At 40.9% G+C, this 17,853-nt stretch overlaps 1 protein-coding gene across 1 annotated transcript in view; it reads left to right on the top strand.

Annotated features, from left to right (window-relative positions):
* EVC (EvC ciliary complex subunit 1) overlaps positions 1–14,508 on the top strand; it is a 49,672-nt gene extending 35,164 nt beyond the window's left edge. The window contains exons 13-21 of the mRNA XM_058024356.1: positions 2,690–2,799; positions 3,399–3,609; positions 6,698–6,904; positions 7,672–7,816; positions 8,710–8,812; positions 10,796–10,922; positions 11,174–11,267; positions 12,418–12,529; positions 13,552–14,508. Of these exons, the coding sequence (XP_057880339.1) occupies positions 2,690–2,799; positions 3,399–3,609; positions 6,698–6,904; positions 7,672–7,816; positions 8,710–8,812; positions 10,796–10,922; positions 11,174–11,267; positions 12,418–12,529; positions 13,552–13,633 (1,191 nt within the window). The 3' untranslated portion in view covers positions 13,634–14,508. The remainder of the gene's footprint in view (positions 1–2,689; positions 2,800–3,398; positions 3,610–6,697; positions 6,905–7,671; positions 7,817–8,709; positions 8,813–10,795; positions 10,923–11,173; positions 11,268–12,417; positions 12,530–13,551) is intronic.
* Positions 14,509–17,853: the final 3,345 nt, after the last annotated feature.

Here is a 17,853-nt window from a genome sequence, read left to right as displayed (position 1 = left end):
AATGCACTCTTAATGGAAAAGGTGACTTATTCTTTACAAGGAGCTCCTCAGTACTACAGAACTAGGCTGTTTGTTCGTAAACAGAAATAAAGAACAACTGCAAGAAGCACTGGCATTGTTATCACTGACAGTGATAGGATTTACTTTTGGATAGGATATATTTTGATAGCAAATGAGCTGCTATATTTTGAGTTCTTGGCTGCAATATTATATCATTTACCATTCCAACTGCAATTCAGGTATCAATTCCTGAAGGCATTCTGTCTCTTGGTGATATATACCCTCATGCTGTTTTACTTGCCCTTCAAGAGCAACTTCTCAGTAAATAATCAGGTCTCCAAAAATGATGGAAATCCACAGCTGAACCACAGCCAGCCTCTCATTGGAAATAAAATTACTTCTGGAAAGTAAAAGGTCATTTTCAGACTTTCTTCGAACTGCTGAAAGAGACATTAAAGTACACAATGTGATGGATCTACAAGGTGTGTACAGAGAGGTGTGAAACCCTGGGAGCTAAATCCACAGAGTTGCTGAAGGGAAATGCTGATAACAATTATTACTTCAAGCACATCTTTGCCATCTGTCATAATGATACCTGAAGACCTGATAGACCTTAATTTGATGCTTGCAGCAAGCAGTCAGAGAAGACAGTGTGCTCAGCTGTGCTCTGTGATTATCAGACTCACCTAGCCTCAGAGCAGCCTGGTGGGTCTCCAGTGCCATGCAGTCTTTGGGGCTGTGCTTCTCATGCTCAGCTGCACTCTTCCCATCTGTCACTTGTTGTTGACTGCCTGCCCTCCCATCCTTGTCAGGCATCCTGCTCAGGAACATGTGTTTTGGTAAGGTTTTCTACATGAAGAGAGGTCAGTTAGCTGTGTCACTGTGTATTCCACAGGGAAGGCACTAGCCATGAAAGAAATACATTTTTATTTTGAAGCCAAAACAAAGTTTCTGATGTTCTCTGCACTTCCCAGGGGAGTTCATTCTGTGCTCACAGAGAAAGCCTCTCTCCTGCACAGATCATTGCTTCTCAATGAAAAAACTCATATCCAGCAGAGATGCCCAGTAGCACTCCTAATTTCTAACACTAACAATTGTGCAATTATACATTTGTGCTGGCTTTAGCACCAGATGGAAACTAAACTGCAAATGAACCAGTCCCCTTCCCCTGCCTGTTTCACTAAGGGAATGGCAAAAGCAGAAAGTATGGGTTGAGATAACACTTTACTGAAAGCACAAAGCCATGGAGTAAGAAATTCACAATAACAACAGCAATATTAATAGCAAAGGTGTACAAAAAGAGAAGGGGTTTTACCCAGCAAAAAGGAGTTCACCACTGGGAAAAAACAGATGGCAGATGCTCCGTATAGGTTGTGTCCACTTGGTTTCCCAGACAAAGGTGATATGGAGACCATTCCCACTCACTACCTACATGGTCAGCACGAACAAAGGCAGGATGGCAAGGGAACTCCCATGGCTAACATTTCCCACACCCCCCAGCCTGGAAACCAGTGACAGATAAATCCCCTGAGTCAGGCTGTGCTGCTGCTCTGCTGGGCTCCCTTCTGCACAGGTGTCTGTGCTGCTGTTTCTCCTGCTGTGCTGGTCCTGCAGGTCACTGCCGCTTTTCCAACCATTCTGCCACCTCCTTTCAGCTCAGCTCAGCTCAGCTGGCCCAGCCTCAGCTCAGCTGTTATCAATGGGTCTCCTCTCAACTGGACTAGGGTTCAGTCCCACCAGTCCTTCCCCCGGGGCAGCCTCTGCACAGGCTCTGTCGGTTCAGCCCTGCTGTTTGCTGTTATACTGAATAGTACCTCTCAGAACTTCTAGGTAAAATGGTTGTTATATTTAGATGCAGAAAACACACAAAATATTATCAGGATCCACTGGGCCTCTCTCTCTCTCTGTTAAAAAAAAATTACAGAAATAGCTGTTCCAGATGTATCAGTTGTACAATTTGCTGATATTTTGTGTAATACTCAGGTATATATCCAGTAGTTATGAGCACTGGTGCCACTGTCCTTTCAGCATTCTGGAGAAAACAGGAGGGGGAGCAGGAGTGCAATGGGGGCTGGATCTGCAGCAACATACTAAACTAAATCTTAACTCCATGTCTCCAGAAGTTTACAGTCTAATGGCAAATCCATCAAAATTCATTTAAAGATTAAATTCTTCAATCTAAATATCACTGTGAAGGAGCTGTAAACTTGCAGTCCATATACTTGTCTAATCACTTAATCTCCATTTCCAATTATTAGCACTGTTTACTGTGACAGAAGTGTGATGGAAGATGATACCTGTATTTTTTTCAGTGAAAATAAAAACTATATTCTCTACTAGTGAAAAGAAAAAAATAAATAAAAAGCCTGCTGAAACCTGCTGATGAGAGTCAATGCAGTATTTTGTGCTGTATTGTTATTTTTTTCTTGTTCCTCTGTAACTGAAACCAAAAAATCTGTAGGAAACACAGTTCAGGGCTGATCCAAACCAGTGCAAATCTTTTATTTTCAGTGAGTTTTGTTTAGGATTTTGATAATTGGAAAAAAACAGTAGAATGATTTTAATCCAGAATGAGTTTGTTTTTGAAAGCAAAGGATGATTTTTCTAGCAAAATAAACAGTTGTTTCTTTATGTAGTGACTGCTGAAATCAGAGTATCTTATATTTGTAATTCTTTTCTCTGCTTTTAGCTCTGGATAACAGAATATGCTCTGTCTGCTGTGATGCAAAAGCACCTGTCTGAGAAACAAGAGAAGATAATTCAAGGTGTCGTGAGCAGGCTAGGATGCCTCAGTGATGAGTAAGCACAGTTTCATCCATGAGCAGTGGGGTAAAACTTCACTGCTGCATGCCCAGATAAAAACTTGTGTACATTACATTGTGGAAAGCAGTGTTGAGGGATTATTAGCACTTCAGACAAAGAGACAATTGGTCTTGTTTTTTTGTCAGGGTATCAAAAGTAAATTTTAAAATGTAGACATATCAGGACTCCTAGAAATTAGAAAAGATAGTGTTATGTGATTTGTCACTGGTGTGCTTTGTGACTATCTGCTGTGTTTGTGGGGAGTTTCTAGTCTTGAACCAGCCTCTCTCTGCACTCTCTGTGTCACGGTGGAGTTGCATTTTCTGTAAGATTAAGTGTTTGTTCCAGTAACATGTAGATAGTTATTTAGCTATTTTATTTCTGTTTTCATTTTAATTTAACTTCAGTGTGACAGAACTAGAAGTGTAACACAGCAGTACCCATTCTCTACACCTGAGCAGCTTTCCAAGGCATGCTTTGTACAAAAAGGCATTTCACAGAGTGAAGAATAACTCTTCCACCTTTAAGGAATGACTTTGCTGAACACAGGTGTGCAAGCAGCTTCACTGATGGATTTTTAATGGTCCTTTTTACAGGTCTGTTAGCTACATCTTGCAAAAGCACCAACTTCTGCTGTGCTCAGTGCTCAGCAGGTTCAGCTTGCGGAGAGCGGGGCTGGCAGCCCTGGCGCACATGCGGCTGGCCAGAAAGAAGAGCTCCCTTCAGGAGCTGAGAGAGCAGCACACCCTGCAGAAGGGATCCTCCCCGTGCCAAGATGAGGACCAGTGGCAGCTGCAGAAGGCAGTGGTAGGTACAGTGTCCAGGTGGGTTATCTCCAGAGGTCTCACATGCTGTCATATTTGGCATTAGAAGTGGCCACTGCAGACCTAAACTACAAAAAAAAAAAAAAAAAAAAAAAAAAAACAAAAAAAGAAAAACTAACAGCAAAAAAAGTTCAAGCTCCAATGAGAAAGGAAAGTATTCTCTGTCAAAAATGTGCACATTGCTGGTATAGGATGTCTCTGAGTATGCCTCTTGTAGTTTGGGCAGACATTTTAATCCCTTATACTTTATTGAGTGTCCTAGCAAGCTTATTTGGCAATTTATTTATATGAAAATGCTAATGCATGAAGGGAAGGATGCCAGCATGTATAAAGGACTTCTGCAAAGCTACTGCTTCAGGGTAAGAGAGCCTCCTACTAATTCTGCTGGGGATCGTAATATGCACTTGAGAAGTTTTTACTGGAGCATTAGGAGAAATTCTTACTCCTACCACAAAAATCAAGTTCTTCTATACTGTCATAATTTTTCATAATTTTTTTCTCTCTCTGTCCATAAGAAGATCAGCACCCATTCCCAATCCTCCCAAATTATCTGGCTACTGTAGGTCATGAAGACAAAAGAAAGTTTAAGGGATTTTTAGACATGATGTTCCCATAGGTCACTTTCACATCTGTTTGTGACTGGTTTTTAGTGTTGATCTATTAAGTGTTGTTGGTTATTCAATTACATGCATTGGATATTTATGTAGAGCAATACCACATTTCATATTTCAACTTCAGACAACCCTCCCAGCAGGTGTCAGTGATAGCTCTGCTCAGCCCTCTGCTGCTGCACATATGGCTTGAACCCATCAAACACTTTGCAGCTCTGTGCTCCATGCTGTTGCTGTGTAATTAGCTGAGAGGTAAAATTCTGTACCCCTCTAATTTCAATTTGCATCATACAAACTCTCAATCTCCACATGGAAGAGGAATAAGGAAAAACTGTGTCCTGCTGTTTTCATATTTGAAAAATATCAATTTTCAAGCAGTTTCTTTTAAGTTTGAAAATCTGAGAAACTCATTAACTTTCAGAAGAAATAAAATATAAAATAATAAAATACAAATGTATATCACTGCATTCCTCTTGTTTTCCGTTACTTCCTCTCACTTAGCTCACATGGAGATGTTAATTGATGCAATCACTGCCTTCCCTAATGAAAATGAAATGTCCTCAGGTATTAGTGTTCCTATGGCATCTCTCCATTACAGCCTCTTTCAAATTCCAGCTAAAACCCATCTCACAAGGAAGTGCCTAAAAATAAGCTTGCTAGATTCTTGCTGCTGAAAAAGTAGAGCATAGGAATTGGAAAAAGTCAAGAGAGAAAAAACATGTTACAAACATCCTCCAAAACCAAGAACAGTCTATAAGGAGTTCAGGAAGAGGTTAATTTACAGACATTCGACCAGATTTTTAGATATATTGTGTTGTTTTACTCAAACTTAAATTTTGCTTGGGCCAGTTTTATACTGGTGGACAATGTCATGTCTATCTATTGGTTTCATGTAGAATGTAAAATAACTAATGAATCCTAGCTTGGGCATAATCACAGGACATTGGGTCTCTAAAAAAATGAGAAACAGTTTTTAATGACATTCCAGCTTTCTCAGAAACCTCAAAAATATAAGTCTTAGCTCTAAATATAGCATGTCAGAACATTAATAAGAGTATTAATAAGCATTAATAAGAATATTTATACAGATGAATGTTCCTTTTCTACTTGCATTTCTTATTTCCAAGAAGGCATCAAATAGGTACTGTCACATCTTCCATAATATTTTCAAGTTATTTAGCCTTAACTGAGTGTATAAATATAAGAAAGACATCAGCAACAGAATATTAGGCCATCTATGGCAGAGTACTACACTTAGGGATGACAGAACAGACCATGCTGGTAAGCAGATACTACTGTTCACTAAAGAGAGCTTAGATGAAAAGTGGGCACTTTTCATGCACAAAAATGGAGGCAAGGATGGTCCAAAGACCTCAAAGGACTTGAACTCTTCAGCCTAAAACATAGGTGGCTTCTGGAATATCATAGGTTTTAAAACTGGCATCAAATATGTGAATAGAGAACCATTTTTCACGTTTCTAATGAAAGAAGAGAGCACCTAGCAAAGTTACCAGATGGCAGGTTCAAAATTAAGAAATATGTGGAGAAACTTTAGAACTCACCAGCAGAGGATGTTGTGCAAATGGTTTTCAAGTGTTATTACCCACCTTTGTGACCTGTCCCAAGGATCATTGGTACTCCCAAGGGTATTGGTACTCCTAAGTACCAGCAAACCAAGTTTTCCTCAGGTAGACCACGCAGGCTGTGGAAGCATTCCTGGTGCATAACTGTCCTTGCCTTGCCCCTGTGCAGTTTGTCAAGGCATCCACTATTGTCCCTTACTGGACTCAGGATATTTCACATACATGGGAATACATCACTTAGGAGTGACTAATAGGACAGAATGCAGTTTTACTCAATGTCAGTGTCATATTTTCTGAAAAATCACTTTGCCCAGGATTTTTCTCTTGGGAAGCTGAGAAGCCTCAGAGAAAAATGAAAACAATATTATCTCCTTTGCTTCTCCTGTGTTTGCTGCTTTGTCATGTGCTTTGGAGATTATTTAGCCAACATGTGAATTGTTTTTACTTAATGACCAATCACCATCCAGCTGTGTCAGACTCAGAGGAGTCAGTCACAAGTTTTTAATTAATATCTTGTTATGCCTTCTGTAAGATCCTTTCTCTGTTCTTTAGTATGGTTTTAGTATAGCATTATATCATATCATATCATTTCATATCATATCATATCATATCATATATCATAATAAATTAGCCTTCTAAGAAGATAGAGTCAGATTCTCAATTCCTCCTCCATCCTGGGGACCCAGCAAATACCACAACTGTACATATCAGTGGCAAATGTGTTAAATGACTGCACAAACTTCCTCTGTAAATTATGTTATTATAATTACTAAAACTGTAACATTCTGAATGGGTGCAGGACTTTATTTCAAAGTGAAGCTGACTACAATTGTTAACATATTTAAATGGCAGTGCTCTCTTGTTGTCTGATTACCAGGAGTCCCACATCCGTGAAGAGGAGGAGAAGCTTGAGGAAGAAACACAAGAAATCAATTTAGAATTCCACCAGCAGCAAGTCACAGAAATCCAGGAAGCTCTTCAGTTTCTTCAGCAGCACATGGAGCAGGTGATTGGGCAGACTCTGCTGCAGTATGCCCGAGGGGAAGCTGGAAAAAAGAGTTCAGATCATGAACAGGACTTCAAGGTATGGAAAGGGTCAATAGCAATTTTCAAACAAAACAAGGGCTACCTTGCACAGATGGAAAGCAATTTAATGTATGCAGTAATCTATGCCTGGAAGTATTAGCAGAAAACCCTTAGGACCTGTGTTTAAACTGAGCATAATTTGCAACGTATTTGCAAGCTAGTTTATGTAGCAGTACAGTATTTGCTACAGCAGCCAAAACAGGTTTTAAGTCAAACACTGGAACAGGAAAAAAATTGTCACAACTCTTAATGACAGAGAATAACAAAAAGAAGAAAAAAATGAGATGATTATCTATTAATAAAGGGTTTTTGACTAATTAATAGTTTGCATTCTACCAGCTTAATATTAATTCAAAGATAAATCATTAAATAAAGTTAAAATTAAAACTTACATCATAGATCAATAATTTTTTTCCAAAGTAAATATTTGGATTTTCTTTGTAGTGGAAGCTCACAGCAGATCTACACATAGATTAGCTTGCTTTGCTGGCAATTGGCTTGACTGTTAAAAGGGGCTGTAGAGATTGAGTGGATAAGGGAATGACCACTTCCCAGATGGAGATGGAGATTAGAAAGGTTTTGCTGCAATTTTTCATGTTGAAATGTTGCATGGTTTTCAGTGTCTCAGTCTTCCCCATTTTTAAAGCCACATTTTAAATTCACAATTTTGTGTGCATATACCAAATTAGGTGTAAGGTTTTTTTTGAACAGATCAAAACACTTTTGGGCTTGGAAATTAATTGTGACTTGTACTGTGTGATACAGGAGAGACTGGTGGAATCTGCTGTTGAAAGTGTATATGGGACCAGCAATAATATCAGTAGACTGGTGCAAAACTACTACCAGCAATTAGGAAAAATCACAGAAGAGTATGAAGGAAAAAAGCTTCAACATCTGAAATCCTTACAAGGTTTGTATGGTACTGACAACTTTAAGACAGTTTTGCTTCCCAGTAATTGTGCTTAGTGTAAGGTTAGAGGATTTTACTTCTTCTGGCGTCCCTTGGCCTAGTACATCTGAATTTAGTCTGCCAGGCAGAGTCACAAGAGGAAAGGTGGGGAGTACCTCCCCTCTCACAGCCCGCCCAGCCCTGGGTACATTCTGTAACTGCTCCCTGATGGTGCAGGTGGAAGGAAAGGTACCTGTCAGCCTCTCTCAGTGTTCAGAAAAGGTTGGACACTCCCCAGATGAAGGTTTTGTACCCTGATCTGTTACAAACCCATCCATCTCCCTCCTGTTTAATTTAAATAGGGTAGTGCAAGGTCTTGCCTGTCAGATGTGCCCAAGCCTTGCTGCCAGGCAGGAGTTCAGGGGCAGAGTCAGGAGCCTGGTCAGCAAATAAGCACTCAATCACAGAGTGTGAGCATTTGCAAAAGTAACCAGAGTAGTTTCCTGTCAGTTGAGGGACATCTTGTGAAGCTGGGCGTACCCAGGAATTAGTCACATCTGAGTGGAGGGTTTTCTTTATAATGCATTTTTTGTTTAGGTAATACAGTCCTTGCTTAAGGCATCAAGGTCTTTTTAGAAAATTTCTGCTTCGAATTCCATGTTAATCAGTTAGCCTAGTGGGAGAAGTAAGTGAACAGGAATTCCATGACATTCCTATCTCAGCTAAATGATGCACAAAGCATTCTCTTTGCAGCAGATCACAGTGGCAGAGTGTGTAAGAAGTACTTGATATCCCTAAGGAGCAGTAACTTTGGAAAGGCTACCTAGAATCATTATTAATATGTGATGAAGGTTGTCACAATGCACAGTTTTTAATTTTGAGCAGAAAATTTTTCAAAAACATTATTTCAACAGAAGGAAATGAAAGGATCAGACTGAAGAATAAAGAGAATGAACTGGCATTGAAAGAAAAACACACCAAAGGCCTCCTAAATGTGTCATCCACGGTCCACCAAAGGTTAGACCAGGCAGCAGCACTGCTGTCCATTTAAACTTTGTGAGTGATTGCAGATCTGCATGGATGTCTAGCTGAATGAATGTCTTGAGTTTGCATTTTATACTTCTCTTTGATGGAAAAGAAATACCTATTGCCAAATGATGTCTGCCCTTTGATCTCAGAGAATTACTTTCTTATTAAATAAACTTTTTGATGGTCATTAGTTACAGATTGGAGAACTATACTTAGGCAGTTTGAAAAGAGAGAATGAAATACAATGCCAAAACATATGCCAAATTTTAAAAGAAATTTAACATAAATGTGGGATGGGAACCAGTGCTGAATGTAATTCATTACATTCCATCCTTTTTACTTTGAACATCAAAAGTGTTTGTTAGTTTGCTGTGGAGAAAACATATACCATAATGAGGAGAAAATGCTTGAAGACCAAAAAATACTCAAAGTGGAAAGAAGGCTTCAGTGAATGCCTTGGAAAATCAAGATTACTTGCACTAAATTTAGAGTGGAATCTCTCAAATGTTAGTTAAATAAAAATCGTATTTAATTAATTACTGATTAAATGAAAATTAAGTCCAGACAAAAAGCACTGTATATAAAAAGGCATAAGTTGTCATAAAAAGGTCTGTGGCTTGTCATGTACATTATACATTTTTGTAATCATTTGATGTCTTTACTCTTGGTTTATTATTCAGCAAAATACAACAGCTTCAATTTTGGCATTGTAAAGAGGTAAATCTTTTTTCAGACATTCTGTTTCTTCTAAACTGAAAGATATCATTGCCCACTTTTTTATCCCTGTTTAAGTTAGTAAAGAAATGGATATATGTAATAAAGGATTTCATAAAAGATGTTAGTTATTCATTATCAAATTTATCATTTATTGTGACATACAAATTCACTTTCCAGCTGTTTTGTCATTTGTTTTTTCTCCTGTAATCTATTCTAGTATCTTTAAACAAAATACAGTAAAATTTGCCTTCCCAGAAGCAGAAATGTGGGATTGAAGAATATAGCTATGCAGCATCTAAGCTGATACCATAATAATCAGTAATCAAACCCATTTTCCTATTGCCATTATGATTTCTTTTATGGTCTAGTGCTTTGTAAATTAAATGTAAAGTTTAAATTAATTTGTCCAATTCCTATAGACTCGACATTGTTTTATTGTTTTATTTCTTTTTGCCCTTGGTGTGAGGTTAGGAGTGTGAGTTCAAAAAGCAAATGTTGCAAGGTAACCTCTGTAAGCAGTGAGCATTACAGTAGCAACTTCATTAAGTGTAAATGTCAGAAAGGATTTGTGTCACCTCCTTCCTTGAGGAATTTGATGGATGATTGGCAGCATTGCTTTAAGGTAGATCAGGCAAGAAAACAGGAGAAATACAGATGCAGCAAAGTTGCAGCCATTCAGGTTGTACTGTAATAATAATAATAATCTTTAACCAGAAATGTAAAACAAGTGAAGAATACAGCAGTTAATGCTTTCCATTCCCAAGTTGTCAATTGCCATGTTGATGGCTCAGTCTGGTTCTGATGATGGTTCAGTACTGAAGAGGCCTGGATGAAATGCCTAATTCTTAATTCCTTGTTCTCACACCTGATCTTTGAACAGATCTTTGAACATTGTTTGCCTTGGCCCTTTGGCAAGCAGGCAGTAAAACTAATCCTAGAAAGATACAGTGGTTTTGAAAGCAGACTTCAACTTTAGAGCTGAATTCCAGTTTCCAAAATCCAGGCATGGACACTGCAAACTCCTGTAATTCCTACCCTCCAGGAGGACCTTGTATTCTATAGACAGCCAAGGCAGGTTATTAAAATAAGTAAATCTAAAAATCTACCCCAAAATTTTCTGTCCCAGCAGAAGTTGGCTGGGCCAATACTGTTAATGAGCCTTTCTCTCTACAAAACCTTCTAAATAGACTTAGACAGGATTGTATTCCTCCCTTGCACTGAACAACATCTCTATATTTACATTTCTCTGACCAGGATAGTGCTCCAGCAGAACAAGATTTTGGCTCAGTTTGAACTGCGGCAGCAAATTCGTCTGGAGTGTCTGAAACAGAAGCTGCTGGAATTGCACCACCTGGGAACTGAGCTGGAGAATCAGCTAAGGGTAAAATGGTTCAGGGATCTAACTATTCAATGGAGAAACATGGCACAGATTGTAGGGGTCTCTTTGCTACCCTAGTTGGAATGAGTGCTGAGATTCATCTCTGTCTTGTAGGAGCATTTCCCTGATAGTTTCCCATATTGTTTCCTGTGTTTCCGCAGTGATGTGCCTGTTTTGTTGTGCCACGTGTAATAAAATAACACAGAACTGAGCTGTGTTGTGTTGAGTGATTGCTGCTCTGTCCTTGCATGCAGGAAGCAGAGCAGGACTTTGTGAGGGAGTTGGCTGTGCTGACCCGAGTTCCACTGACTGTGAAGAAGAAGCCTTCCAAAAGGAGCAAGCCAGCAGGTTGGTACTATCCTGAATTGTTCAGAAAAAACCCAACTTAATTCCTCAAATTTTGCAGTATAACACATTGGAGTTTCAGGAGAGATTTTTCATCAGTGCCATTTCCCTGACTGGGATGTAGAAAAGTAATGGAACCTTTCAAGGTCACCCAGTTCTCCAGCAGCACAGCCACAAACAAGTGTCACCTTTCCTCACTTCAGAGCAGCCTTTAACCTGTAGATTACATTGTGTCCCCTCAGGTGAGGCCTTGCCCTGCTGAAACCAAAACATTTTTCGTGTCTTTGTCGTGTCTTTTAGAAACAACTCTGTTCACCTCGATTGCTAAATCCATGGCAGAACAGCAGAGTTGAATCATCCAGATTTCATTGTCCTGGAAGAATGGAAGAATTGCCTCCCACACATGTACTCAAAACAGGAAGCTTGATCTATTTTTATGAATTTACTGTAGTTTTGACAAATGATACTAATTCATTCTTCAAGAGATACTTAGGGACAAGTTTTCAGAATAGCAGTCATGTTTCCTAGTCCACATTTCAGATGCAGTGTACAAGTGCCATCCTTTGAGCCGTGCAATCTTTCTGTCATTATCAGAATGAAACATATGGTGTTGCATTTGAAGGATGCTGAAAGGCAGGATGGGCGCCTGAAAGGGAAAAGCAGGTCACACCCTGCACACTTTTGAAGTCTTTCTCCCCAGCTGTTGTTTCTCAGGTGTGCAGAATTGTTTGCCTTGGTAGGCACTGTGACTGCACAGTCAGGGCCCTCAAAGCAGCAAATTTTTAACATCATGTTCTGATTCAAATCACTCAAAATATGAACTGGCTTTTCTTCTACTTGGTGGTAATAAAAAGCCATTTTCAGTTACTTGCAAAGAAAATATATGATAGGGCTTTCAACTGTTGCACCACATGGAAACACTTCAGTGTTCTGCAAATGTGGCAGTTCACAGTCTGCTGTGTGAGAACTAACCAGTGGTAAAAAAGCTGTATGCTGGGCTAATGTAAAGTGAAGTGATTTCCTTGGAATAATAATAGGTATGGAGGAAAAGTTAGTGTAACTTTTTGCTTCAGGTTAATCAAAACCTAACAAGCTCTACTATTTGTGATTATTTTTTTTTTTTTTTTTTAATCTACTGCATTTGGCAATTCAGGTGTAAAAGCAAATTCCAAAAGACAGACCTTTCAGTCACCTGAACCAGCAGAAAAAGATGATTCTCATGAAAATATTCAAGAACCCTATGGAATAACTTCTGGCTTATGCAGGTATGTTACAGACTAAAAATAATGGTATGTGAAAAGCTATTTATAAAAGAATCCTTTTTTAATACAAAAACTGCAAAACCTACTTTTTAAGGAGGTATGTCAATCAAACTGAAAACATAATGCCTGCATTGGCTGAGTTTCCTTAATATTTACTTTCCACGTGTACTTAAGTACTTAAGCTTTTTTACCTCATAATCTTTTTTAAACTTCAGAAATTCATCTGTGTTTGCCTGTCTGTACAGCTATGTATTTAATAAATAGCTTTGATCAAAGGTAGAGAAATGAGAAATACTGTTTCCAAATTTCCTTTATTTAGTTTTATTTAAACCTTAGTCACAGACAGCATAAATCAGCAGAGACAAGTGAATTCAATGGAACTAGGCTGAAATGTAGCAACCAAAATATGGTCTGTGGTATTTAGGCTTTCAACTTCCACCTTTATTCCAGGAACAAAGGCAAGCTCCAGTCTTTGGCTGATGAGGGTAGCAGCTCTAACAATGATTTTCTTGATAGATGTTTCAGTTGGCTTGTGCTGGGGTGCTGACTGGAGGAGAAGTGGCTGCAAACCTGAAAGGTGCCAGCTGATTAGCAGGGTAGATCAAACCAGCCAGCTGGTTGCTGCGGCTTGATATATTGAGCAGAGAAAATCCTGCTGACAGGCAGAGCAAACAGTTGGTTCTCAGGAGCCACAGGCCTTTGGGGAAAAGTATTTATCCCCTGAGTGACCTCAGCCTGGGACTGACTTCAGGAGATGGCTCCCTTCCCTGATGGCATCAGCCCTTTTCACACACTCCTTTCCCACAGCCGACCAGGGATGCGTGCGCAGGGAGCAGGGAGCCAACAAAGGAACCTTTATGGGTTTGCAACTTTGGCAGCCCCAGCAGAGGCACTGAAACCAGGGACTGCAGAAGTTATATAGCAAGAGCCTTTCTTTTACCAAATTTAATTTACTTGAGGAGAGAAGTAGAGTGTTTTAAAAACTGTCTGCAATTTTGTTTTCTTTTTCTTACTTATTCTTTCAGAGAAATGCCACAGAGTTCACATGAAGAGGAGACTGAGCCAAGGAAAAACTCAAAGATGTTAAAAAAGAAAGGCAGCAGGTAGTAAAAGCTTTTGTCTGAGCTGTCTGAACACAGTGTACCAAGGCATCCTTCTGGGGAATCTCAGCAGCTCTAGGTACTTACTGAGCTGCTTTGCTGAGGAACAATGAAGAAAATCAATAATAACTCATAAATCTTTTTTAGCTGCAGACCAAGAATCAATCCCAACTTCCTTTAGCTGTTAATAAAACATTCCCTCTTGGTTTTTCTAAGGGGGAACAAGGAAGTCTTTAATACAAGCTCTTTGAGACTGCTTGGGTAATGTGCTGGGGAGAGAGTGTTAGATTTGGAATAAACCTGAGGATTGTGCACCTGTAGGAGAGCAGGTGCACACTGGGCCCAGGTCAGTGTGTCTCAGTAAGGTTTCATCACAAGAGTGATGCACTGTTTACTTTTGAGCCTGAGATGTGGTCCACAGTAGCATTCTTTTTTGTGAATGCTACTTTGACTTAAGGAAAGGAGATAAAAATGTAGAGAATATGTAAACAGGCTTCAGATGGTACTGAGAGATCAAAAGATGACATTTGGTCTCTCTTTTGTTATATTTTTGTGCTTCCAGTCCTATGTATGCTTTTTAAAATTTATACAAAGATGTTTATATACCTACTTCTCTGCCTTTGTCTAAAAATTCAGATTGTTACTTTTAAAGGAAATGAGAGAAAGCTGGTTAACTCTTTTACTTTTTATGCTTCAGTTTCTAGTCTTCTTCCTTAAGTGCACCCTTTTGTTTCCAATGTACTTTGTTATGCTCATTACATTTCCTATGGGAAATTCTTGTTATGCAAAGCAGTGAATTCTTGCTGGCTGCACAGAGCACCTGTGTTGTGTAATAAATTGCCCCATTTAAGTAATCCCACAGCTTTCACGAAGTGGGAGTATTCTGCCTTTTCAAAAATAAACATATATTTTGCTAATAAAAAGGTTGTCCTTTGGTGGAAGATGGAAAGTCCTACATCAGTTTGCCTCAGACAAAAGTGCTGCTGTACAAACGAGTTCACCAGGCTAGTTACACACGTGTGTTACATGGTTCATTTTCATCTCAGCTGTAAAAAAACTTGTGAATTGTACCATTTCAAGCATTTGATTCTGGTATTTCAGCACTTCAGTTCTATGGTATCTCTCTGCCCTCACAGTCTGGATTTTAACATTTTAGTTGCTGCTTGTTCTTTTTTGGTTGGTATTTTTTTTTGGGTGGGGTTTTTTGGAGTGGGGGGAGGTTTTTTTTGGTTTTTTTTTTTGTTTTGTTTTGTTTTGTTTTCTTTGGTAACAGAATGAATGCATTCACATAGGATTTTTGAACATGTTTCACTCCAAACCCCTCAGGGCAGCAGAGCTGCTGCCACACTCAGGGTGCAGCAGAATCACTCGAGAGGGTTCCTGGTTACCCAGGTGGGATCTACCCTGTGCTGTGCTTTGGCCAGCCCGGCTGGAAGCGGCTTTCTCTGAATTAGGAACGGGATTGTCCCAAAAGCGGGGCAGCAGTGCCCTCTCCCGGGCAGCCCGCGGTGCTCACGGCCCCTCACAGGTGGAGCAGGCTGGCAGGGAGCTCCGGGAGGGACCAGGGAGGGTCCCTGTGCTCGGTGCCACCCCTGCCAGTCCCCTGTGCTCGGTGCCATCCCTGCCAGTCCCCCCAAGGGGGGTCCCTGTGCTCGGTGCCATCCCTGCCAGTCCCCAGGGATGTCCCTGTGCTCGGTGCCATCCCTGCCAGTCCCCAGGGATGTCCCTGTGCTCGGTGCCACCCCTGCCAGTCCCCAGGGATGTCCCTGTGCTTGGTCCCACCCCTGCCAGTCCCCAGGGATGTCCCTGTGCTTGGTGCCATCCCTGCCAGTCCCCTGTGCTCGGTGCCATCCCTGCCAGTCCCCAGGGATGTCCCTGTGCTTGGTGCCATCCCTGCCAGTCCCCAGGGATGTCCCTGTGCTTGGTGCCATCCCTGCCAGTCCCTCCAGGTCTGGGTGCAGGCACCTTCCAATCTTCCATCTGTCTGGCTCTCCTGGGAGGGAGTTTCTGCAGACCTTTCTTCTCTCCCACAGTCACATTGGCAATCTCCTGTCAAAACACCCACTGGTCCTGTCCCTGTTAGCGACTTCAGTCCCCTTGAGTTTCCCCATGGATACCCCAAGTTCAATGTTATGTGCAGATGGGCACAGTGTGACACTTGCCATCACTGTCTGTCAGTGAGGCAGATATTGGACAAGAAGGGTTTAACTGGACCAAGAAACAAGTGCAGAAAATGCCAAACATTAAGCTGTGCATTTCCTGGCTCCAGGAAGGCGTTAATGGCAAGATTTCACGTGGGTTTAAACACACCTTGGCAAATGCATGGCAGACAAATTCACTGAGAGCTACAGGTACATGATGCTGCTGCTGCTGCTTCTCAAGAATTTACAGAGCACTGGAAATGAAGCAGGCACTCAGAGGAGGATTAGCATTGTATGCTTGCTCTTCTGACCTCCTTCAAGCTTGTGGTTTTGGCTACTGGAACCCAGAGCAGATGGTCATCTGACCTGGTCTAGTCTGAGATCTTAGTTCTTGAGGACAAAGACCAGTATATTGCCAAGAGAAACACCCAAAGGCTGGGACAGCTGTCAGTTTTCATACAGTCTTAGCATCATAATTAGCAGGCTTTGCTATGAACACTAGAATTTAAACATGTAACTGCATTGCTCTGATAGCAGACAAACTGTAGCACAAGACAAACTGGTCCAACATATGCTCAGAAATCAATCTGTGGATCCAGCCTTCACTTCCACATCACTTTTTTAACAAAGATAGTTCCCAGGCTGGTCATAGGGACTAATTTTAAGCTGACCATTGCAAAAGCAATAGGGAAGAGCAGCTTTACATCGTTAGAGCTGCATCAGGTATTGAAAGGTCATAGCCTGCAGCAGATTTTTATAAGTTTGACTATTCAGAAAGCCTGAAAGCTCTGCACTGCTTCCCAGCTGTGGCTGAGATAACAGCAGCTCCTCATCAAGTTCACATCTCCCAGCCTGGTGTTCCTGCAAGGGAACAAACACAAGTGCAGTTTCTTGTGCAGTGTGCACTCAGGAGCACCAGCTAATGCATGTTTCATTTTCTTAAGGACACGTGAGTGATGTAGGGGCAGAGACGTTGCTATGAAATAGACTCCAGGAGGTAAGAGAAGCACCCCTTGCCTTGTTTTCCATACATGAGGAACAGCAGGTGCCATCTCTCTGGTGGAATCACAGGAACCATCCAGGTGAGGCCTCCTCCACCTCAGCTGCTGAGGATCAGCTCAGGATCCACAGCTTCCTGCAGGCTGCCCCTCAGCAGTGCCATGGCAGGAGCAGCCAGGCTGCAGGGATTAGGCTGCTTCTTCTTGGAGCCATCACAGGAGAGGCACACTGACCTGACAGGCACAGCCTTGTTCACAGAGGAGCACCGAACCATGAAATGTCTCTCAAAACACCCACACGTATTTATTCACAGACACTTCACAGTGAAAAAATAAATGCATGTTACCAGTGAATCTTTGACCAGCTTGTAGGCAAAGGGCTTTTGGTTTAAGATGCTGTTAAGTGGGTAGGAAAAGTGGAATCTAAACATGAGTTACACAATGATCATTTCTGTTACCTCAAGTGTGACAAGCCTCATACATTGAATGGATTTTTTATTTGGAGGTGAGCAACCATTGCTACTTGCACAAAAACGTGCATGAAATACAACAGGGAAATTGTAACCAGCAGTTTGGAAATTTTCACACTGTCAGATTTGCCACAGAGCTTCACAAAGCAGCTGTATTTCCACTGTCAGGGTTACATCAACACAACTGTTGCTGGCTGTCAACACTCACAGCAAATGGGCTGGAACAGGACAAGGCAGATGGAGACCTGGCATTTCAGGACTGCCTTACCTGCTAGGCTGTAGGTCATTCCAGGTACACTGTCCTCAGGCTTCTCCGCTAGTGTTATTTTACTTCCTATAAAAAACCTGAACCGCCAAATGAGCAATTTATTTTAATTCATATCATGTAAAATATCTGAACCACCAAATGAGCAAGAAAGCCTGAGGATGAGGGCATGCTCCAAGCAATATGAAATGTGAATTTGAATTCTTTGCAGAAAGGATTGTTCATGAAAAGCTTTATTTTCCTTTTTTTGGGAGCAAGCAATTCAGTTCACTGCAGACTGAATTGCAATGTTTCTGCACTGGTTCAGCTCAAAGCCAAAGGAAAAGCTGGCTCTTCAGACCAGCTCTGCTGCC

The sequence above is a fragment of the Melospiza georgiana genome, chromosome 5, assembly GCF_028018845.1.
Source record: "Melospiza georgiana isolate bMelGeo1 chromosome 5, bMelGeo1.pri, whole genome shotgun sequence".
NCBI lineage: Eukaryota > Metazoa > Chordata > Aves > Passeriformes > Passerellidae > Melospiza > Melospiza georgiana.
The sequence above is the reverse complement of the archived record's forward strand: the minus strand, read 5'-3'. Positions and strand labels throughout refer to the sequence as shown.